The following is a 16,919-nucleotide window of genomic DNA, read 5'->3' on the forward strand; positions in this document are numbered from 1 at the left end:
TTTAATGTATAATTTCTATATTAAAGGTGAAACATTTTAATGAATCCTTTCCTGAATCTGTGGCTGAAAGACAACCAGCAGCTGTGTTCAGTTAAAGCCGGTTCAAAGAACACAAAGAGGAGCATTTTTATGTCTTAAAACGTGCGTGAAAGGGATTTTTAAACAATCACATCTAAATATAAAAGCCTTTGTCCCCACCTTGTTGTCTGGCTGGAGAAATATCAAATGTGTTCCTACTGAAATGTGTCAGTTTTATTTTATTTTATTATAAATAACGAATAAAAACATCTTCAAACCTGCAGCCAGCCAAAGGAATTATTAGAGGAGACACTTTGTTCTTCATCTACTTCCATAAATCCTTCATTAAAATGACGACCAGCATTAAAGCACTGATACAAGATCCATAAAGGAACTATGCAACATTTAGAGAAATCCTCTTTCCGTCAGTTTTAGTGGAGTAAAGTGGGACAGATCAACTAAAACGCATCAGTCTCTTCAAACGGGACTGATGTCAAATTAAACCATCAGACTGAGTTTATTATATATTCATGCATCAAAATGTGCTGTAATATAATGAAAACATGTTAATTGTTTTATTTAAGTGAATTTTTTATTGTCTATCTTTGAAAAATATGGTTTTATTAATGTGGAGCAGTCATATATGTTCCTTTAAAATATGTTGTTATTTTAAGGCAGAATACAAATGTTTTATTACTAATATTGATATATAATATAATACATGACTATGTGTAACTTTGGCCTTGAGTTTTATTGAACAGAGAAGGTTTTATTGTATGAATGAAGGTGAAATGTTTCAGCCTGAACTGTCCCACATTAGAAAAAGCAATCTGAGAAAATGTGACATAAGGAACTCTTCATGGCTCAGTGACAAATAAGATGAGAAATTCAACATTTGCACCATTTTTTACCTGAAAATGTCAAATGGTGTAACCACAAAAGAATGATAAATATTAAATGTGTTTAAGTGGACTACTAATAATTACTAAATGTAAACCTGATCTCCATGATTCTCCAGATTAAATGAAATATTTAGAACAATAGTATTCCATTAGCTTTATTTAATATAAAAGTTATAATGTAAGATCATGCCACACTAGTTGATATGGTGTTAGGTAGGAAGGAAGGAAGGAAGGAAGATCATGCCAAACTAGTTGATATGGTGTTAGGTAGGAAGGAAGGAAGGAAGGAAGGAAGGAAGGAAGGAAGGAAGGAAGGATGTAAGATCATGCCAAACTAGTTGATATGGTGTTAGGTAGGAAGGAAGGAAGGAAGGAAGGAAGGATGTAAGATCATGCCATACTAGTTGATATGGTGTTAGGTAGGAAGGAAGGAAGGATGTAAGATCATGCCATACTAGTTGATATGGTGTTAGGTAGGAAGGAAGGAAGGAAGGAAGGAAGGATGGAAGGATGTAAGATCATGCCAAACTAGTTGATATGGTGTTAGGTAGGAAGGAAGGAAGGAAGGAAGGATGTAAGATCATGCCAAACTAGTTGATATGGTGTTAGGTAGGAAGGAAGGAAGGAAGGAAGGAAGGAAGGAAGGATGTAAGATCATGCCAAACTAGTTGATATGGTGTTAGGTAGGAAGGAAGGAAGGTAGGAAGGAAGGAAGGAAGGAAGGAAGGAAGGGATGTAAGATCATGCCAAACTAGTTGATACGGTGTTAGGAAGGAAGGAAGGAAGGAAGGAAGGATGTAAGATCATGCCAAACTAGTTGATATGGTGTTAGGAAGGAAGGAAGGAAGGAAGGAAGGAAGGAAGGAAGGAAGGAAGGAAGGAAGGTGTTTTATTGACTATTTACTGTTTTTAAGCAAGTTGAATTATTTGGTCCAAAGTTTTTATGGTTACACCACTTAGACATTTTTACCATAATCCTCTAATATATTCTCTCTAAATGGATTAAAAGCAGAAATTTGATGCTGGGTCCACAAAAAAAGAATGTGTGAAGTTATTCATACGATTATTTTCACATTTTAACCTTTTAAATTTAAATTACACCACATGGACACTAACAAACATCACTGATCTTTATATTTGCTTTGTTTCTCTGAGTGTGATATCTGCATTCACTTCTCTGATATGATTAGAAAGATAAAAGCAGATAAATATAAATATTACTGAAGTGCCAACTGCAGAGATGGTTCCACTTTACTCTGATTCAGTCCATACTTCCATACTTCCATATTTCCGTATTTCCCGTCTCTGATGAACATCAATGAGATTTTTCCTAAATGTTAAAGTTTCTCTTCGTCTCAGTGAATCCTGCAGAAGCACTTTTTTTTTTTTTTTTTTTTAAACAGAAGAAACCAGAAATATTTTAAATGTTTTTAAAGTTTCGCTGTGTGCTCATTGTTCAGTGTTCAGTTTGTGTTTTTTTCTTTCTTTCTTTCCTTTTCATGCTTTTATTCTGACGGTGTATTTTACTGAGAGGAAGTGTGTGTCGTAGATGTGACTGTGACGTTGTTGGTGTTTTGTTACGGGAGGAGAAAAAGGGACATAAGTGTTGATTTGAGCCTGTGTGAAGTTATATTTATTCCCTCCAGAGTCTATTTGGATGTTTTTTAAAGATATAATCTGTCGGCTGATTGAACGACTTTTATTTAAAACTACAAACAAACTTTAACCTGATCAACAGAAAACTCAACAAATAACTCAAACTTTTAATTAATTTCAAAAATGGTCAAGAAGAACAGTTTAACCTCTGAACTGAGTCAGTAGCTCAAGTTAATGTTAATAAAAACTTAACATAAATCAATGAGCTGCTAAATTAAACCATTAGTGAAACAACTGAAGCATTAAAGGCCGTCCACACTAAGAAGGATGAATATAAAGATAAGATGTGAGCTTCCAAACTTACCAACTATAACGTAACATATAACGTAATATCGTACAAACAGAAGTAGTTAGCATCAGGCCTAATTGGAAAGATGCTGGAGCCCATTTAATGATACACAGTTCCAGCTCGACTCGACTCCACGAGGGATAGTACCTGGTACCTGGTACTTTTTTAGTATCTGCTCTGCCGAGGTTCCAAGCGAGCCGAGCCGATACTAAATGTGACGTCATCAGACTGCCGGCCTCTGATTGGTCAGAGAGTCACTGGAAGAGTCATGAGCCGTCCCACACAAAAATCAAAGCCGCCATTTTTAAATACCGGCGGCAACAGAGTTACAGCGATTCAGTTTCTCGTCTTTTGCTTTGTGTGAGACAGAAAGACACATACAGCAGCAGCAAGGAAGGAAGGAAAGGAAAGGAAGGAAGTGTGTGAGACAGAAAGACACATACAGCAGCAGGAAGGAAGGAAAGGAAAGGAAGGAAAGGAAAGGAAGGAAGGAAGTGTGTGAGACAGAAAGACACATACAGCAGCAGGAAGGAAGGAAAGGAAAGGAAAGGAAAGGAAGGAAGTGTGTGAGACAGAAAGCCACATACAGCAGGAAGTACACCATCACCTCCATGTCCTCCATTGTTTATGTGTTTGTGTCGCGTAGAAAACGAAGTCACAGCAGTTTCGCTGAGCTGTTGCTATGCGACCCCGCCCACGTTGAGTGCTGATTATAATAGAGAACAAAGCTCCAGCATTTCTATATAATAAACAGAGACAAACCTCTCTAAAGAAATCAGGCTGTATGGAAACAATATTTAAAACTATATATTTATAGTTATTGTTATAGTTGTAGTTGTTGGTGTGGACGGACCTTTAGCCACGTTGAATGAATTGTTAGCTATTTTGCTAACCTTAAAATGTTTAGCTGCTGAACTGAAACACATTTTAGAATCAGATCATCTTTGTGGAGATCATTTAGCAGCTGGATGAAAATGTTTTTGGCCTCTAAACTAAACCGTGGGTTAAACTGGAGCCAAAGGTTTCAGCGGCTAAACTGTTGGTTAGCAGCAGCTCATCTTGACCAAAGGTTTTAGATTCAGGTTGTTTAGCCTCGGAGCGAACGTTAAACCAGAACCTCAGCCGTTAACCAGTAAGCATCCAAGCACACAGCGCTCTGACAGCTTCGCTTCAGTACAGTTTAGATGGTTGTTATTTTTTTGTCCCAGGTCTTCAGTCAAAGCTCGTTAACCTCCTCATCGTTCCTTCTAGCGCCTGACGGCAGAAAGTATAACGTGGTTCATGTATGATGCAGTAAATCTGATTATACGGTCATGATACTGAATATAAATGCAGATGTTTGATTGGTTCTTGCGTATTAAAGTTTCTGTTTTAAAAAAAGACTGAAAACAGGAAGAGATGATTTATTGTAGATTTATTACTCCTGTTTACTTCAGTGTTGCTTTTATTTATTTTTATAAATAAATATCTATTATTCACCACGTTCAGTGTGGAGCGTCTTTATTGGTGCTTTCATCCTTTCAGTGGCTGTGGCTCAGGAGGTGGAGCGGTCGTCCTCCAATAGGAAGATTGGTGGTTTGATTCCTGGCTCCTCCAGTCCACATGTCGATCTGTCCTTGGGCAAGACCCCAAATTGCTCACGTTAGGGTTAGAATGTATGAATGTGAATGAATGGTTAAATTACCCCTGATGAGCAGGTTGGCACCCTGCATGGTAGCTCCTGCCATCAGTGTATGAATGTGTGAATGACATGTCATGTAAAGCACTTTGAGTGGTCGCAAAGACTAGAAAGGTGCTATACTATAAGTACAGAACATTTACCACCCAGAGATGAATCAGGACATTAATGTATTGTCCCTCATTAAAGGACAGTTATATGGAAGCGTATTGCATTCACTTGAATACATTTTTTTTTTTTTAAATCCAGTTTTTCTGAGTAATTTATTTTCATGCTTTGTTTTCGGGCTAATTTGTTTTCTGAGTTTCGAGGAGCATTCAAAACATTGGACACATTCCCTCTTTATTGAGAGCTGGATGTGATGGAAGCAAACATGACAAACTGCTTGTTTAGTTTCATCAAGTTTTACTTTGATCTGGGTTTAAGACACTGGGAGATGGTCCTGTCTTTAAGCCCGTTCAGATCTCCTGGACATAGCAATGTTTCTCCAGGATCAGCTGGATGGCATGCTCCAAGATACAGGTTGGATGTTCTCACGGGATTTCGAAGTATCACGATAATTCAAAGAAAAAAATTACTCAAAAAAATAGCCAGAAAAACAGGAGAGAAAATATTACTCTGAAAAAACAGATTTTTTTATTTGTATTCAAGTGAATGCAACACGCAGTCAGGTTGTCCTCTCTGTAATCCTCCTGTTATAGGGTTATACTGAATATTAACAGATCTGCTTCTAATGAGCTTCAGTGTTCAGTGATGGAGGACTGGATCACATTTAAAGTCTCTGATCATCTTCTATTGAGCTTCAGCAGTGTGAGTTCATCATATCAAGAGATATCTGACACATTTACAGTCTGTTTAGCATCAAATAATTAAAGTCTGCATGTTAATGAGTTTCCTTTTTGTGTTTCAGTTAAAACCAAACTTTGTAATCTGAGTTTTGTGTTATTTGAAGGTTTGAGGTGTTTCCTGTCAGGCTGCTGCCTCTTTAAATAAAAACCCTGCTAATGAAAATCCACCGCTAACACCCCTCCCCCTCCTCCTCCTCCTCCTCTTCATCCCCCTCCCTACCTCCCACCCTCCCTCCTCCTGTCCAGCCGGGACCGGAGCAGGATCCCCGGGTCCCGGACCGCAGCTTGTCCCGGTCGGTGTGTGAAGGTCTCTGGATCTGCAGAGAAACCTGAGACCAGCAGCAGCTACAGGTGAGCTCTTTACACACGGCCTCCACCTGTTAGAGCCCACGTGCCTTCTGCTCTCTCCTGTTTAATCCCTTCATCTTCATCATCCTCACCGGCCGGCAACAAGTGGCTCCGCCCGGCGGGGCTGCAGCTCTGAGCCCCGCTGCTGGTCAGCTGGTCTGCAGGATTCAGGCCTGAAGAGTCCGTCAAAGTTCAGCTTCATGTTCTCTGTGTTTGGGTTTCAGGAGGTGCGCTGAGTTCCGTGCACGGTGCAGCCCTGCGGGGCGGAGCGGGAGCAGGTGGGCGGTGTCTGTTTGCAGATCACCCGAGGTAAGAGATGCACACCTGTCTGCTCTCAGGTAGCTCAGGTAGCGGGTTTTAGCTTAAATATGGGCTTAGTTCAGACCTGCAGGAACACAGTCTGAGTTTAGCTTTTTACTTGCATTTTTATTTTATTTTGTAGTATTCATATCAATCATATATCATGTAAAACTTTCAAACAAACACCCCCCACCTCATAACCTGGAAGGGTCAGCTACTTCCTGAGTGGTCTACCTCTCGAGATTAAAGAGACAAATCATAACTAACTAAACACATAATCAACAGAGACAGAGATAACAGGGCAAACCCATACCACTCTATAAATACATGGAAGAGAATGTGTCTCCTGGAAAAGTGAGAGAAACAAGGTGTAAACTGAAATCAGCCCCAACTGTGAACACTTTTAAATCCAGGTTAAAAATATATAAATAAAACTGCCTTGCCTAAAGATAAATAATAATGATAATGGAGAAAGTAAGGATCATATCACAGCTCCTCATCTCATATCCTCTTGGTCTTTACTCTGATTCATATACAGAGTAAAAGTAAACGCTCCACTTTAGTAGTTTAATGTTTCTGTCCTGCAGCTTTCATGCAGATACTTACCCCTAACCCTTCACTCCTATCCTTCAGCAGAGGGTTCTGAAATAACCTCGATAGGCAGCAGATACTCGTCTCTATGATGTGATGAACACACACACACACACACATACACACACACACACACACACACACACACACACACACACACACACACACACACACACACACACACACACACACACACTCAGCCAGTATCCAGTGTGTCAGACTGTGTGTGTGTATTATTTACTCAGCTGACATTTAACTTAACAAGGCAGCTCAATTAAGAAGCTGTTTAATATGACAGTCTGCTCACAAGTGTGTGTGTGTGTGTGTGTGTGTGTGTGTGTGTGTGTGTGTGTAAAGTGACACTCTTAAACTGTCTCAGAGTGATTAGTGTAACCTCACTCCAATTCACACTGTAACCCTAAATTCAGTTTTGCATCATTGGGTTTGGTCTGTGGTCCCTACAAGGTCAGTGTTTATAAAAGTAAAGGTCCCCATGAGGCAGCACACGCACACACACACACACACACACACACACACACACACACACACACACACACACACACACACACACACACACACACACACACACACACACACCCGTCTCATGTAGCTGTGAATGGTTGTTCCTCTGCTCTCTATGAAGGGCAGTGAGCGGTGGGTCACGTAGCAACAGGGACTCAAGTCGGTTTGTTTTCTAAACTCGAGGCTCTACAGCAGAGGTGTCAAACTCATTTTTATTAAAGGGCCACATACAGACCGATTTGATCTCATGTGTGCCGGATCATTAAAAAGATGGAAGGACAGAAGGAAGGAAGGGAGGGAGGAAATAAGAAGGGAAGGAAGGAACAAAGAAAGGAAAAAAGGAAGGACAGAAGGAAGGACAGATGGAAGGAAGGAAGGAAGGAAGGAAGGAAATAAGGAAGAGATGGAGGGAGGAAGGAAGAACAGAAGGAAGAAAGGAAGGAAGGAACAAAGAAAGGACAGAAGGAAGGAAGGAAGGACAGGTGGAAGGAAGGAGGGAACAAAGGGAGGAAGGACAGATGGAAGGAAGAAAGGAAGGAAGGAACAAAGAAAGGAAAAAAGGAAGGACAGAAGGAAGAAAGGAAGGAAGGAAGGAAGAAAGGAAGGAAAAAAGGAAGGACAGAAGGAAGAAAGGAAGGAAGGAAAGACAGAAGGAAGAAAGGAAAAGAACACAGGAAGGAAAGTGGGCCGGATTGGACCCCTCGACGGGCCGGTTCTGGCCCACGGGCCGCATGTTTGACACCCCTGCTCTAAAATGTCGTGAACTCAGTCTAAACCTCCACCAGCGCCCCCCAGAGGCCGCAGGGTCCATTACACCCACAATATCAACAGGGGTCAAATCCAGGCAGGTAGCTCCTGGTCTGAAATGTGAAGCCAATGAGGAAGTGACTTAAACCTGCATTCTCTCTAATGGCCAGCAGGGGGCAACTCCACTGGCTCCAAACAGAAGTCAGATTGTAGAGAAGTCAATGAGAAACTGATTTATTATCTTAGTTAAGAGTTTCCCAACAAGTTTATGGTCTTAGTTGCTAAGTTTAAAGTCTTCTTCATGATGTTCATCTAGTAAATTATGGTCTAATTTAGAGTAAAATAGACGATAAAGCAGTGTATGCTTTAAGGCGCAGCTACATTGTGATTGACAAGTTGTTACCACGGCGACAACGTAGATAACATAACCATGGTGTAAGTATAGATATGTAGGTGTTTTAAGTTCATGAACATTAACTGTAACTTTGTGCTCATCTCGTTTTGCACCCAGTTGAACTAAAACAGCCTCTAATGAGTCGGATTTTCAGTTTTTCCACTAACTACATATTATTGTAATGGTTTCAAGCCTGTTTTTCAGAAGCAAAAATTAGCTTATAGGGCTGATGGCTGATGTTTTTGCCTAGTGGTCACTTGCGGTATTGCAGCTGTAGCCCAAAAACCATTTCCTCCATAGGCCACCATTCCAAACAGACGCCTCGAACTGCAGACAAGCTCAGTTATTCCTCTTTATGAATTTTTGATCCATGGAGGTTTTATAATTGTAAAACTTTCCTCAAGCCAAGAAAAGATATTTAAAACTCACAATGTAAAGCCTGTGGGCCGGTGGGGAAACACTACTGAGCATGTGCAGTGGGCCGCATTACGTGAAAATAAAACTGGAAGCTGGAAACATTTTTGGGTTGTGTGCACCAGCTGAGCAGCTCTCATATGACTGAATGGGCTCCAATTTTGGTCCATATCCAGCTCATATAATACATCCATGGTTCAGCTCCACCCTCTTCTCCAAATATGGTCACATCTGTCTCCAAACGTCCAGCATCGCGACGCTCAAACCATTAAACCAATCAGTGACTACATCCTCTTTCTTTTACAGTAGATTTATGGTTAAATCTAATCAGCAGTGGAGATAACAAATGTAAAGTTTGTCCTGAGTGAGGTCATGTTGTCATAAAGATCTGAAGGTTTCTTCCTCTGAGGAGCAGGAATGTGATCAGGATATTAAAATAAGTATAGTCAGTATTTGTGGAGGTGATGAGAGAGGATGTTTCACATTTTCCGTGGGTTTCGTGGCCTCCGTATATTCTGCTACATGCTTGGAAAGGAGGGGTGGTGGTGGATATTCAGTTGGACTGCTCGATGCCTCTAAATCTGACACACTGGTCCTTTAAAAACATTGAAACCAGCTGCCTGATGGCCTGGTGGACTCTTCAGATTCCTCTCTGTGACAAAGGCGTCTAAACTTAGCCGGTGATATAAGAGTCTGAGCAGATCAGGCTGCTCTGAGATCGGCCGTCGCTCCCTGCTGGACTCACAGACATGTTTCACACGTTACATACTACATACTACACGCCTGTTACAGACATGCAGTTAAAGTCTTATTCATTTTTCTCACAGACGAGGTCACATGACTCTCACTTCTCTCTATCTACAGTTTATATCGAACGTGAAACTGAATCATCAGGACAACAGATGATCAGCTGAGTTAGAAAATATCTGAAAATATCTGATTCTGTGATCAGAAGTCGAAGCTCTGGACATAAAAACATCCAATCAGTCAGCTTCAAATTCAGCCAACGTTTAAAGAAAGGTACAAATATACACTCATGAAAATGGTAAAAACCAGTTGAACCCCCAAGAACTACAGAGGAAGATTCACAACATGATTACGGAGGTTAAATCCAGCTGAAAGAAAGTTTACAGGCTGTTTTAGTTTAATTTAAAAAATATATATAACAGAAACATTTGTGTTGCTGGTTCATGAAACTTCACACATGCTGACAGCTGTGTGTGTGTGTGTGTGTGTGTGTGTGTGTGTGTGTGTGTGTGTGCGCGTGTGCGTGTGTGTGTGTGTTTGTGTGTGTCAGGGAAACCTCCACCTGTTGTTAACACCTGCCAGTATAAAACACCATCATCACTCTGATGTCCATCTGTTACTGAAGCTGTTTATGTTCTGGCTGCTGTCATCACTGTTAAACCTGTTGTTATTCAGGACATTTAAACCATAAATCTGCTGATATTCTTTATTCATTCAGATTAAAACAAACAAAGAACTGATCTACTAACAACTACTGTGTGTGTATTAGAGTCAGATATATCTTATTCTTCTGCTGTTGTCTAAAAACTATTAAAAACCCGTCAGTGAGTCACACCGCTGCACCGGGTCACATGTTCCTTCATCATACTGTACAGATCATTTCCTCTATTAACCCTCACATACTGTTCACGGCCAAAAATATACACATTTCTTTTAGCTGGACTTTTCTTAATGTGACAGTATACAGACATGGAAATAAAATGTGTGTGAAGGTGATAACACATTTTTATATTTATGCAAATGTTCAAATTTGAAGAAATCAGCATTTAAACACATTCTAGTCGTCATATTGTGTCCTGGACCATAAAATAGTGATTGTGAATGTATTTTTTTCAGGATTAATTAAACATTTATTAAAGACTGTTGGAGTTAGGGTTTGGGTCCAAGAGACTTTTTTGTGGGTCTTTAAATGAAACATGGGTGTACCAAATTACGTTCATCTACGTCAATCAGGAGGGAGGGGCTCAATTATGAGGGGTGCAGTGGCACCATTTGGCCAGCACTTCCTGTTTTATGGAGAAACATTGAAATTCCCCGCATCGCCACGGCAACCAGGTATAACGGAGGAAAAAGATTTTGAGTAATTTTCATCTCCAGCTTCTCAAGATGTTTCTGAGTGAATATGAAGTTGGTGGTATGAAATCTCAAGAAGAAGTTTGTTACAGTACAATACATGGAAATAGCAAAAATGGTGCGAAAATCGAAAATTTGATAAAAAATGGCTGACTTCCTGTTGGAGTTAGGGTATGGGTCCAAGAGACTTTTTTGTGCGTGTTGACATGATATACATGTGTACCGAATTTCCTTTGTCTAGGTCAATCTGGAGCGAGGGGCTCAATTGTTTTACATTTTATTTACCATAAAATATCAAATTTTTTCGCCAGGTCTGAGGTGTGTGCAAATTTTCATGGGTTTTCGGGCACGTTATGGTTAGGGTTATGGTTGGGGTTGGGGTTATGGTTGGGGTTATGGTTGGGGTTGGGGTTATGGTTATGGTTAAGGGTAGGGTTATGTTTAGGGTTAGGGTTATGGTTGGGGTTGGGGTTATGGTTATGGTTTGGGTTGGAGTTATGGTTATGGTTATGGTTGGGGTTATGGTTAGGGTTGGGGTTATAGTTATGGTTATGGTTAGGGTTGGGGTTATGGTTAGGGTTGGGGTTATGGTTACGGTTAGGCTGCCGAAAATGCGATTATTTTGACAGAAGAACAAGAAAAAGAATTCCTACAGATTGAACAGGGCCTTCGCACAGGTTTGATCGTAGTTCAATTTCACTGTTCCATCCCTCCTCCTCCTCTGAATGAAGATATCTGTCCACACATGAATATATACATACATCATCTGAGCTACATCACTGCTCCACCTCACTGTTACTACGGCAACTAGATGGCAGCTGTCAATCAAACGTAACTGTAGGTCGTTCTTGGTGACTGATGTTGTGACCTATGTTTGGGACGGATCTAATGATTAATATAACTGATGGCTGTGGTCGGATGCCTTGCTGTTGGGAACTTCAGCAGTGTTATGTGAATGTGTGCTATGTGGGAGGGGGGGGGGGGAGTGTGAGGGGGGCGGCGGCGTTGAACCTGCGACCACTCACTGTAATAACCCATCTGCTGCTGACCTTTCTGCTATCGGAGCCACTCAGCTCGTGGCCTTTACGTTTCAGCTTTTATCACCACAAAGATAATGAGACGTTTCCTGGTATCGCCCCTGATTGGGTGCTAGGGAGACCCTGGGCGTGACAGAGGGGGGGTAGGGGATGTGCAAAGGAGAGCTAGTGGGGGGGTCTAGAAGAATCTGCTGGGTCTATATTAGCTCTGGTGAATCACAGCGAGCCTGGCATACCGGGTGTCCCCTTTCATGCCATATAAGTCCACCCCCCCTCCTTTCCTCTCAGCCCCCCCTCACCCCGCCTCACCCCACCACCACCCCCATCCCACCCCACAATGCCACAGTGCTATCTCTGGCTATTCTTAGGCTGTCACTTCAGCCCATCTGAGCAGGCGAGTCCTCTCCTTTTTCCTCTCTCAGCTTCTTCTTCTTTCCAGCGTTTCACACCCTTTTTTTGTTCCCTTCTTCCTTCACCTGTGTTTTTTTTTTTTTTTTTTTTTTTTTGACGCCCCGTTTCTTTTTCTCTGTCTTCTTTCAGAGGCTACTCGCCGCCGCCGGCTCCAGCTCCCGTCCTTCGAGCTGCTGTGGAGGCTTTTTCACAAAAGTTTTGGTTTAAATCGCCGTCGTCTGTTTTTTCGGAGGAACTTTTCTCTGTCGTGTGGAAGAATGAGCGCCTACAACGTGTCGCTGCCCGGCCCCGGACCCTGGGGCTTCAGGCTGCAGGGGGGGAAAGACTTCAACATGCCGCTGACCATCTCCAGGGTAAGAACCTGCTGAAAAAAACACTTTTTCATTCAAACTTCTTCTTCTTCTGCATGTTTACGTGGCCTCAGTTTGGTAGAAGTCTGCTGCAGAGTTTACTCATATGTTCATTGAACTTTCTGTCAATCACATCAATCTTTTATCTTTGGTGACCACTTTCTATAAAAACAGTCATGTTGGCGACTTTCTAAACTGATTTTTACGTCTTCACCAACACAAAAATGTCTCAGTCCTTAAAAACTTAAATGAAAGAAATCTGCCAGAGCAGTAAGAATATTTCAACCTGCTCCCACTAATTAAACTCATGTAAGAATTTCCTTTGAATTAGACCTGAAACCAAAAAAGAAACCGTTGAACAACAGGTTTGAGTTTGGTCTCTGTCTAACATTCAATTTCCTATCAGAAAAAGACAAAATGTCCCCAAAAATATTTAAAAAAACCCAGAAAATGTGAATCCTGCAGGGTTTCACAGTGAAGGCAGCTGTTTGTTTCTGATCATTTTTATACAGAAAATGTCATTTTCTCACATTTTAATGAGATCAATCAAATGAATGAAGTCATTTTAACAATATGAGCATATTTGGCTCATGTGAGTTCCTGCAAGCTGATTTTCATCATTTAAATGAATGAAATGAATGAGAAAAACAGCGGTATGGTCCTTTTTAAAGTTTCCTTTTCTTACTGATTGTTGGTTCCTGTTGTAGTTTAAGTTTGTGGATATAAACTGTGATTTTTGGGATGATTCAGAAACACACATGAAGCCTGTAAGGGTGAGATCTGGGGCCCCTGGTGGCCCCAATCGGCCCCGCCGGGAGGGGGATGGTGGGAGGGTGGCGGGGGGGGCGTGGCGACTGGCAGGATTTGTCAGCGAGGCCGAAAGCAGAGCCGGACGCCTAAAACTGGAGCTGGTGTTGGTTTCACAGCCTCTCTGAATAGACCAGAGACAGAAACGTTTGCTTCACTCTGCAGCTCTGTGTCTTACTGCCGCTTCTGTAGCACAACCTGAGCATCTGTTGTCAGGATGCTGTGATCTCTGACCTTTGACCTTCCCTCTGCTGGCTGTTCCTAGGCGATATAAGAGTAGAGGCTCCAGAGAACAGCTTTACTGTAATGTGTGAAAAGTATTTTATTATCTGTTCGTTTCACTGTCAGAAGCTTGTTTGTCTATTCACTCAAACACTCAATGACTCTTTAGAGCTGCAACTAACGGATATTTCCATTATTCTTACCTCAGTCTGAAGAAAAGCAGAATCATACCTGCATTGGGAATATCAATATCGATATTGCAACAATATCGTAGAGATGATTGTAGATGCGTTCACAAAATATTTACACTATGAAATTTTTGATAAATAATCATCAGTAATGTGGATTTAATGACAAAGTGAGTAAAAGGTAAATAACAGAATAGCTAGAACAGTCTGGTATGTTCAGAAAATTATAAACTGTAGCAGATGTACCTGCATTGGGAGCAGATGTACCTGCATTGGGAGCTGATGTACCTGCATTGGGAGTAGATGTACCTGCATTGGGAGCAGATGTACCTGCATTGGGAGCAGATGTACCCGCTTTGGGAGCAGATGTACCCGCTTTGGGAGCAGATGTACCTGCTTTGGGAGCTGATGTACCTGCATTGGGAGCAGATGTACCTGCATTGGGAGCAGATGTACCTGCATTGGGAGCAGATGTACCTGCATTGGGAGCTGATATACCTGCATTGGGAGTAGATATACCCGCATTGGGAGCAGATGTACTTGCATTGGGAGCAGATGTACCTGCATTGGGAGCAGATTTACCTGCATTGGGAGCAGATGTACCTGCATTGGGAGCAGTTATACCTGCATTGGGAGCAGATGTACCTGCATTGGGAGCAGTTATACCTGCATTGGGAGCTGATCTTCCTGCATTGGGAGCTGATCTTCCTGCATTGGGAGCAGATGTACCTGCATTGGGAGCAGTTGTACCTGCATTGGGAGCAGATGTACCTGCATTGGGAGCAGATGTACCTGCATTGGGAGCTGATGTACCTGCATTGGGAGCCGATATACCTGCATTGGGAGCAGCAGTGTGTTTTCTGCTGTTACAGATTGAGTTATTTGGTCCATCAGCTGCTTTCTAATCCTGGATGTGTTTGTGTCTATTTCATAACTGTTTCATATTCTTACCTAGTCCAGAAAATGTCAGTAAAAGGTGAAAAATGTCAATCAGTGTTTCGTAAAGTCCAACCAGACGTCCACAGATGTCTCAGAGATCCTCAGTTTACTGTCGCAGAGAATAAAGAAACCTGCAGTTATTATTGTGTAAAGTCAGATTTTTCCTTTTTTGTTGAAACTACTACAGACTGCATGTTATCATTGTTCCACATATGTGCTGTTTGCTGATTGGTTTGGTTCAGTTTAGTTTTAGTGAGTTTAACAAGTGATTTAGTAGTTTTAGTTTTTATTTAGTATTAGTTTTTCAGGTATTCAGAGAAAGCCTTGACTTGTAGAAGCTGAAAAGGATGAAAGAATATTTGACACCAAATATGGTTTATCATATCATATATAAGTCCTTTTTAATGTCATTCTTTAACCACGGCTGGGTTAGGGTTAGGTATGGCAGCATAGCGGCTGCTGCAGGACAGGAAGTAACGAAGCTGAATTTATCTGTAGTTCAGTTTAGTTTTAGTTAGTTTTACATTCTTCATTGTAGTTTTTATTTTAATTTCAGTTAACTAAATAATTTTTTCATTGCTAGTTTTAGTTTTAGTTTTCGTTAACTATAATAACCCTGCTGTAGTCGACCCACAGAGTCTCCAACAAGCATCTCTGCTGCCTTCATGTCGTTTCTGAATCGGTGTCATAAAACATCTCTCAGTATTTCTCCAGCAGAACTCGACCCGGTAGAAACCATTGTAGTTTATCTTCTCCCAGCGCGATCATTAGCCTTCTTTCCTTTTCCCTCACTTCTCTTTCAATATCAGTTTTAACAATGAAAGCTGGCAGATCATCAAGTGAAGCATTTAGAGACTGAACTGGTGGATTTAAAACCTTATTTTACTGTTAAAGTCTTAATAAATGAGCGTTACTCTTCATCTCCTCACAGAGAATCAGTTTCATCGATTAAAGCTCACATATTCTCCTCATCTCCAGCTCTGTATAAATATTCTGAGTCTCTACTGGAATATCTTTAAATGATTTACAGTAAAAAACTCCTTATTTATCTTCTATTAACTACACTGAGTGATGTAGAATTTAATCTGTTTGATCAAAAGTGAAAATTATCCGTCATAGTTTCCCAGAAGTCAAAGTGACAAATGTCTTAAGATACGAAACACAGAAAAACAGCAAATCATCAGTCTGGCTGCAGCTCTCAAAGTCCTGCTGAACACACACACACACTGACATCCAGCAGCTGTTCACACACACACACACACACACACACACACACACACACACACACACACACACACACACACACACACACACACACACACACACACACACACACACACACACACACACTGACAGCAGTCTCAGTCATTCAGGAACAGCTGACCAGCAGCTTCCTGTCTGCTCTGTCTTGTGGTTCGTGGTATTCCATGACATCATCAACACACACACACACACACACCCATACCCACACACACACACACACACACACACACACACACACACACACACACACCCACACACACACACCCACACACACACACACACGGACATGCTTGAGACAATGATCGATTATTGGTTTTAAAGGTTGATAGTATAGAAGTGTGTGTATTGTGTATATTGTGTATATTGTGTGTATTGTGTGTATGTAGTTTTAGAGGTTGGTCGGTAGGTTGAAGGTTTTTCAGGACATTTGAAGTTTTCTGTGTGAAAACAGATTGATGGGTAATTGTGGACTCAGTATTGATCGCTGCAGGGAACCAATCAGAACAAAACTGTTTGTCTGGAAAAAGCTTTGAGTCTTTTATTGGAAGAAGAATTACTAAACTTCTCTAGTACCAGCTTCTTACATGTATTCTCTGGTTTCTGTTCGTCCTCTATGACAGTAAAAACAAAGCTTCTGGGAAACAATGTTCTATATTTTTCACAATTTTCTGACATTAAATTTAAAGACTGAACAATTAATCGATTAATAGACAAATAATCTTTATTTCTGCTCTCAAGCTGTTGCAGTTTTTTAAATGTGGTGATTTGAATCTTTTCTGTTGTACATTAAGCTTAAAATAAACTTAAAATATGTGGATTTGGGACTGTGGAGCAGGTATAATGAGGTACTTGAAGACATATATGGGTCAGTGACGAATAAGGGCAAGATGAGCAA

At 41.0% G+C, this 16,919-nt stretch overlaps 1 protein-coding gene across 1 annotated transcript in view; it reads left to right on the top strand.

Annotated features, from left to right (window-relative positions):
• Window positions 1-12,512: 12,512 nt before the first annotated feature.
• Window positions 12,513-16,919, top strand: part of LOC128373179 (LIM domain-binding protein 3-like) — a 64,092-nt gene continuing 59,685 nt past the window's right edge. Inside the window, exon 1 of the mRNA XM_053333473.1 lies at window positions 12,513-12,608. Coding sequence (XP_053189448.1) covers window positions 12,513-12,608 — 96 coding nt within the window. The remainder of the gene's footprint in view (window positions 12,609-16,919) is intronic.

This window comes from Scomber japonicus, chromosome 14, assembly GCF_027409825.1.
Source record: "Scomber japonicus isolate fScoJap1 chromosome 14, fScoJap1.pri, whole genome shotgun sequence".
NCBI classification, from domain to species: Eukaryota; Metazoa; Chordata; class Actinopteri; order Scombriformes; family Scombridae; genus Scomber; species Scomber japonicus.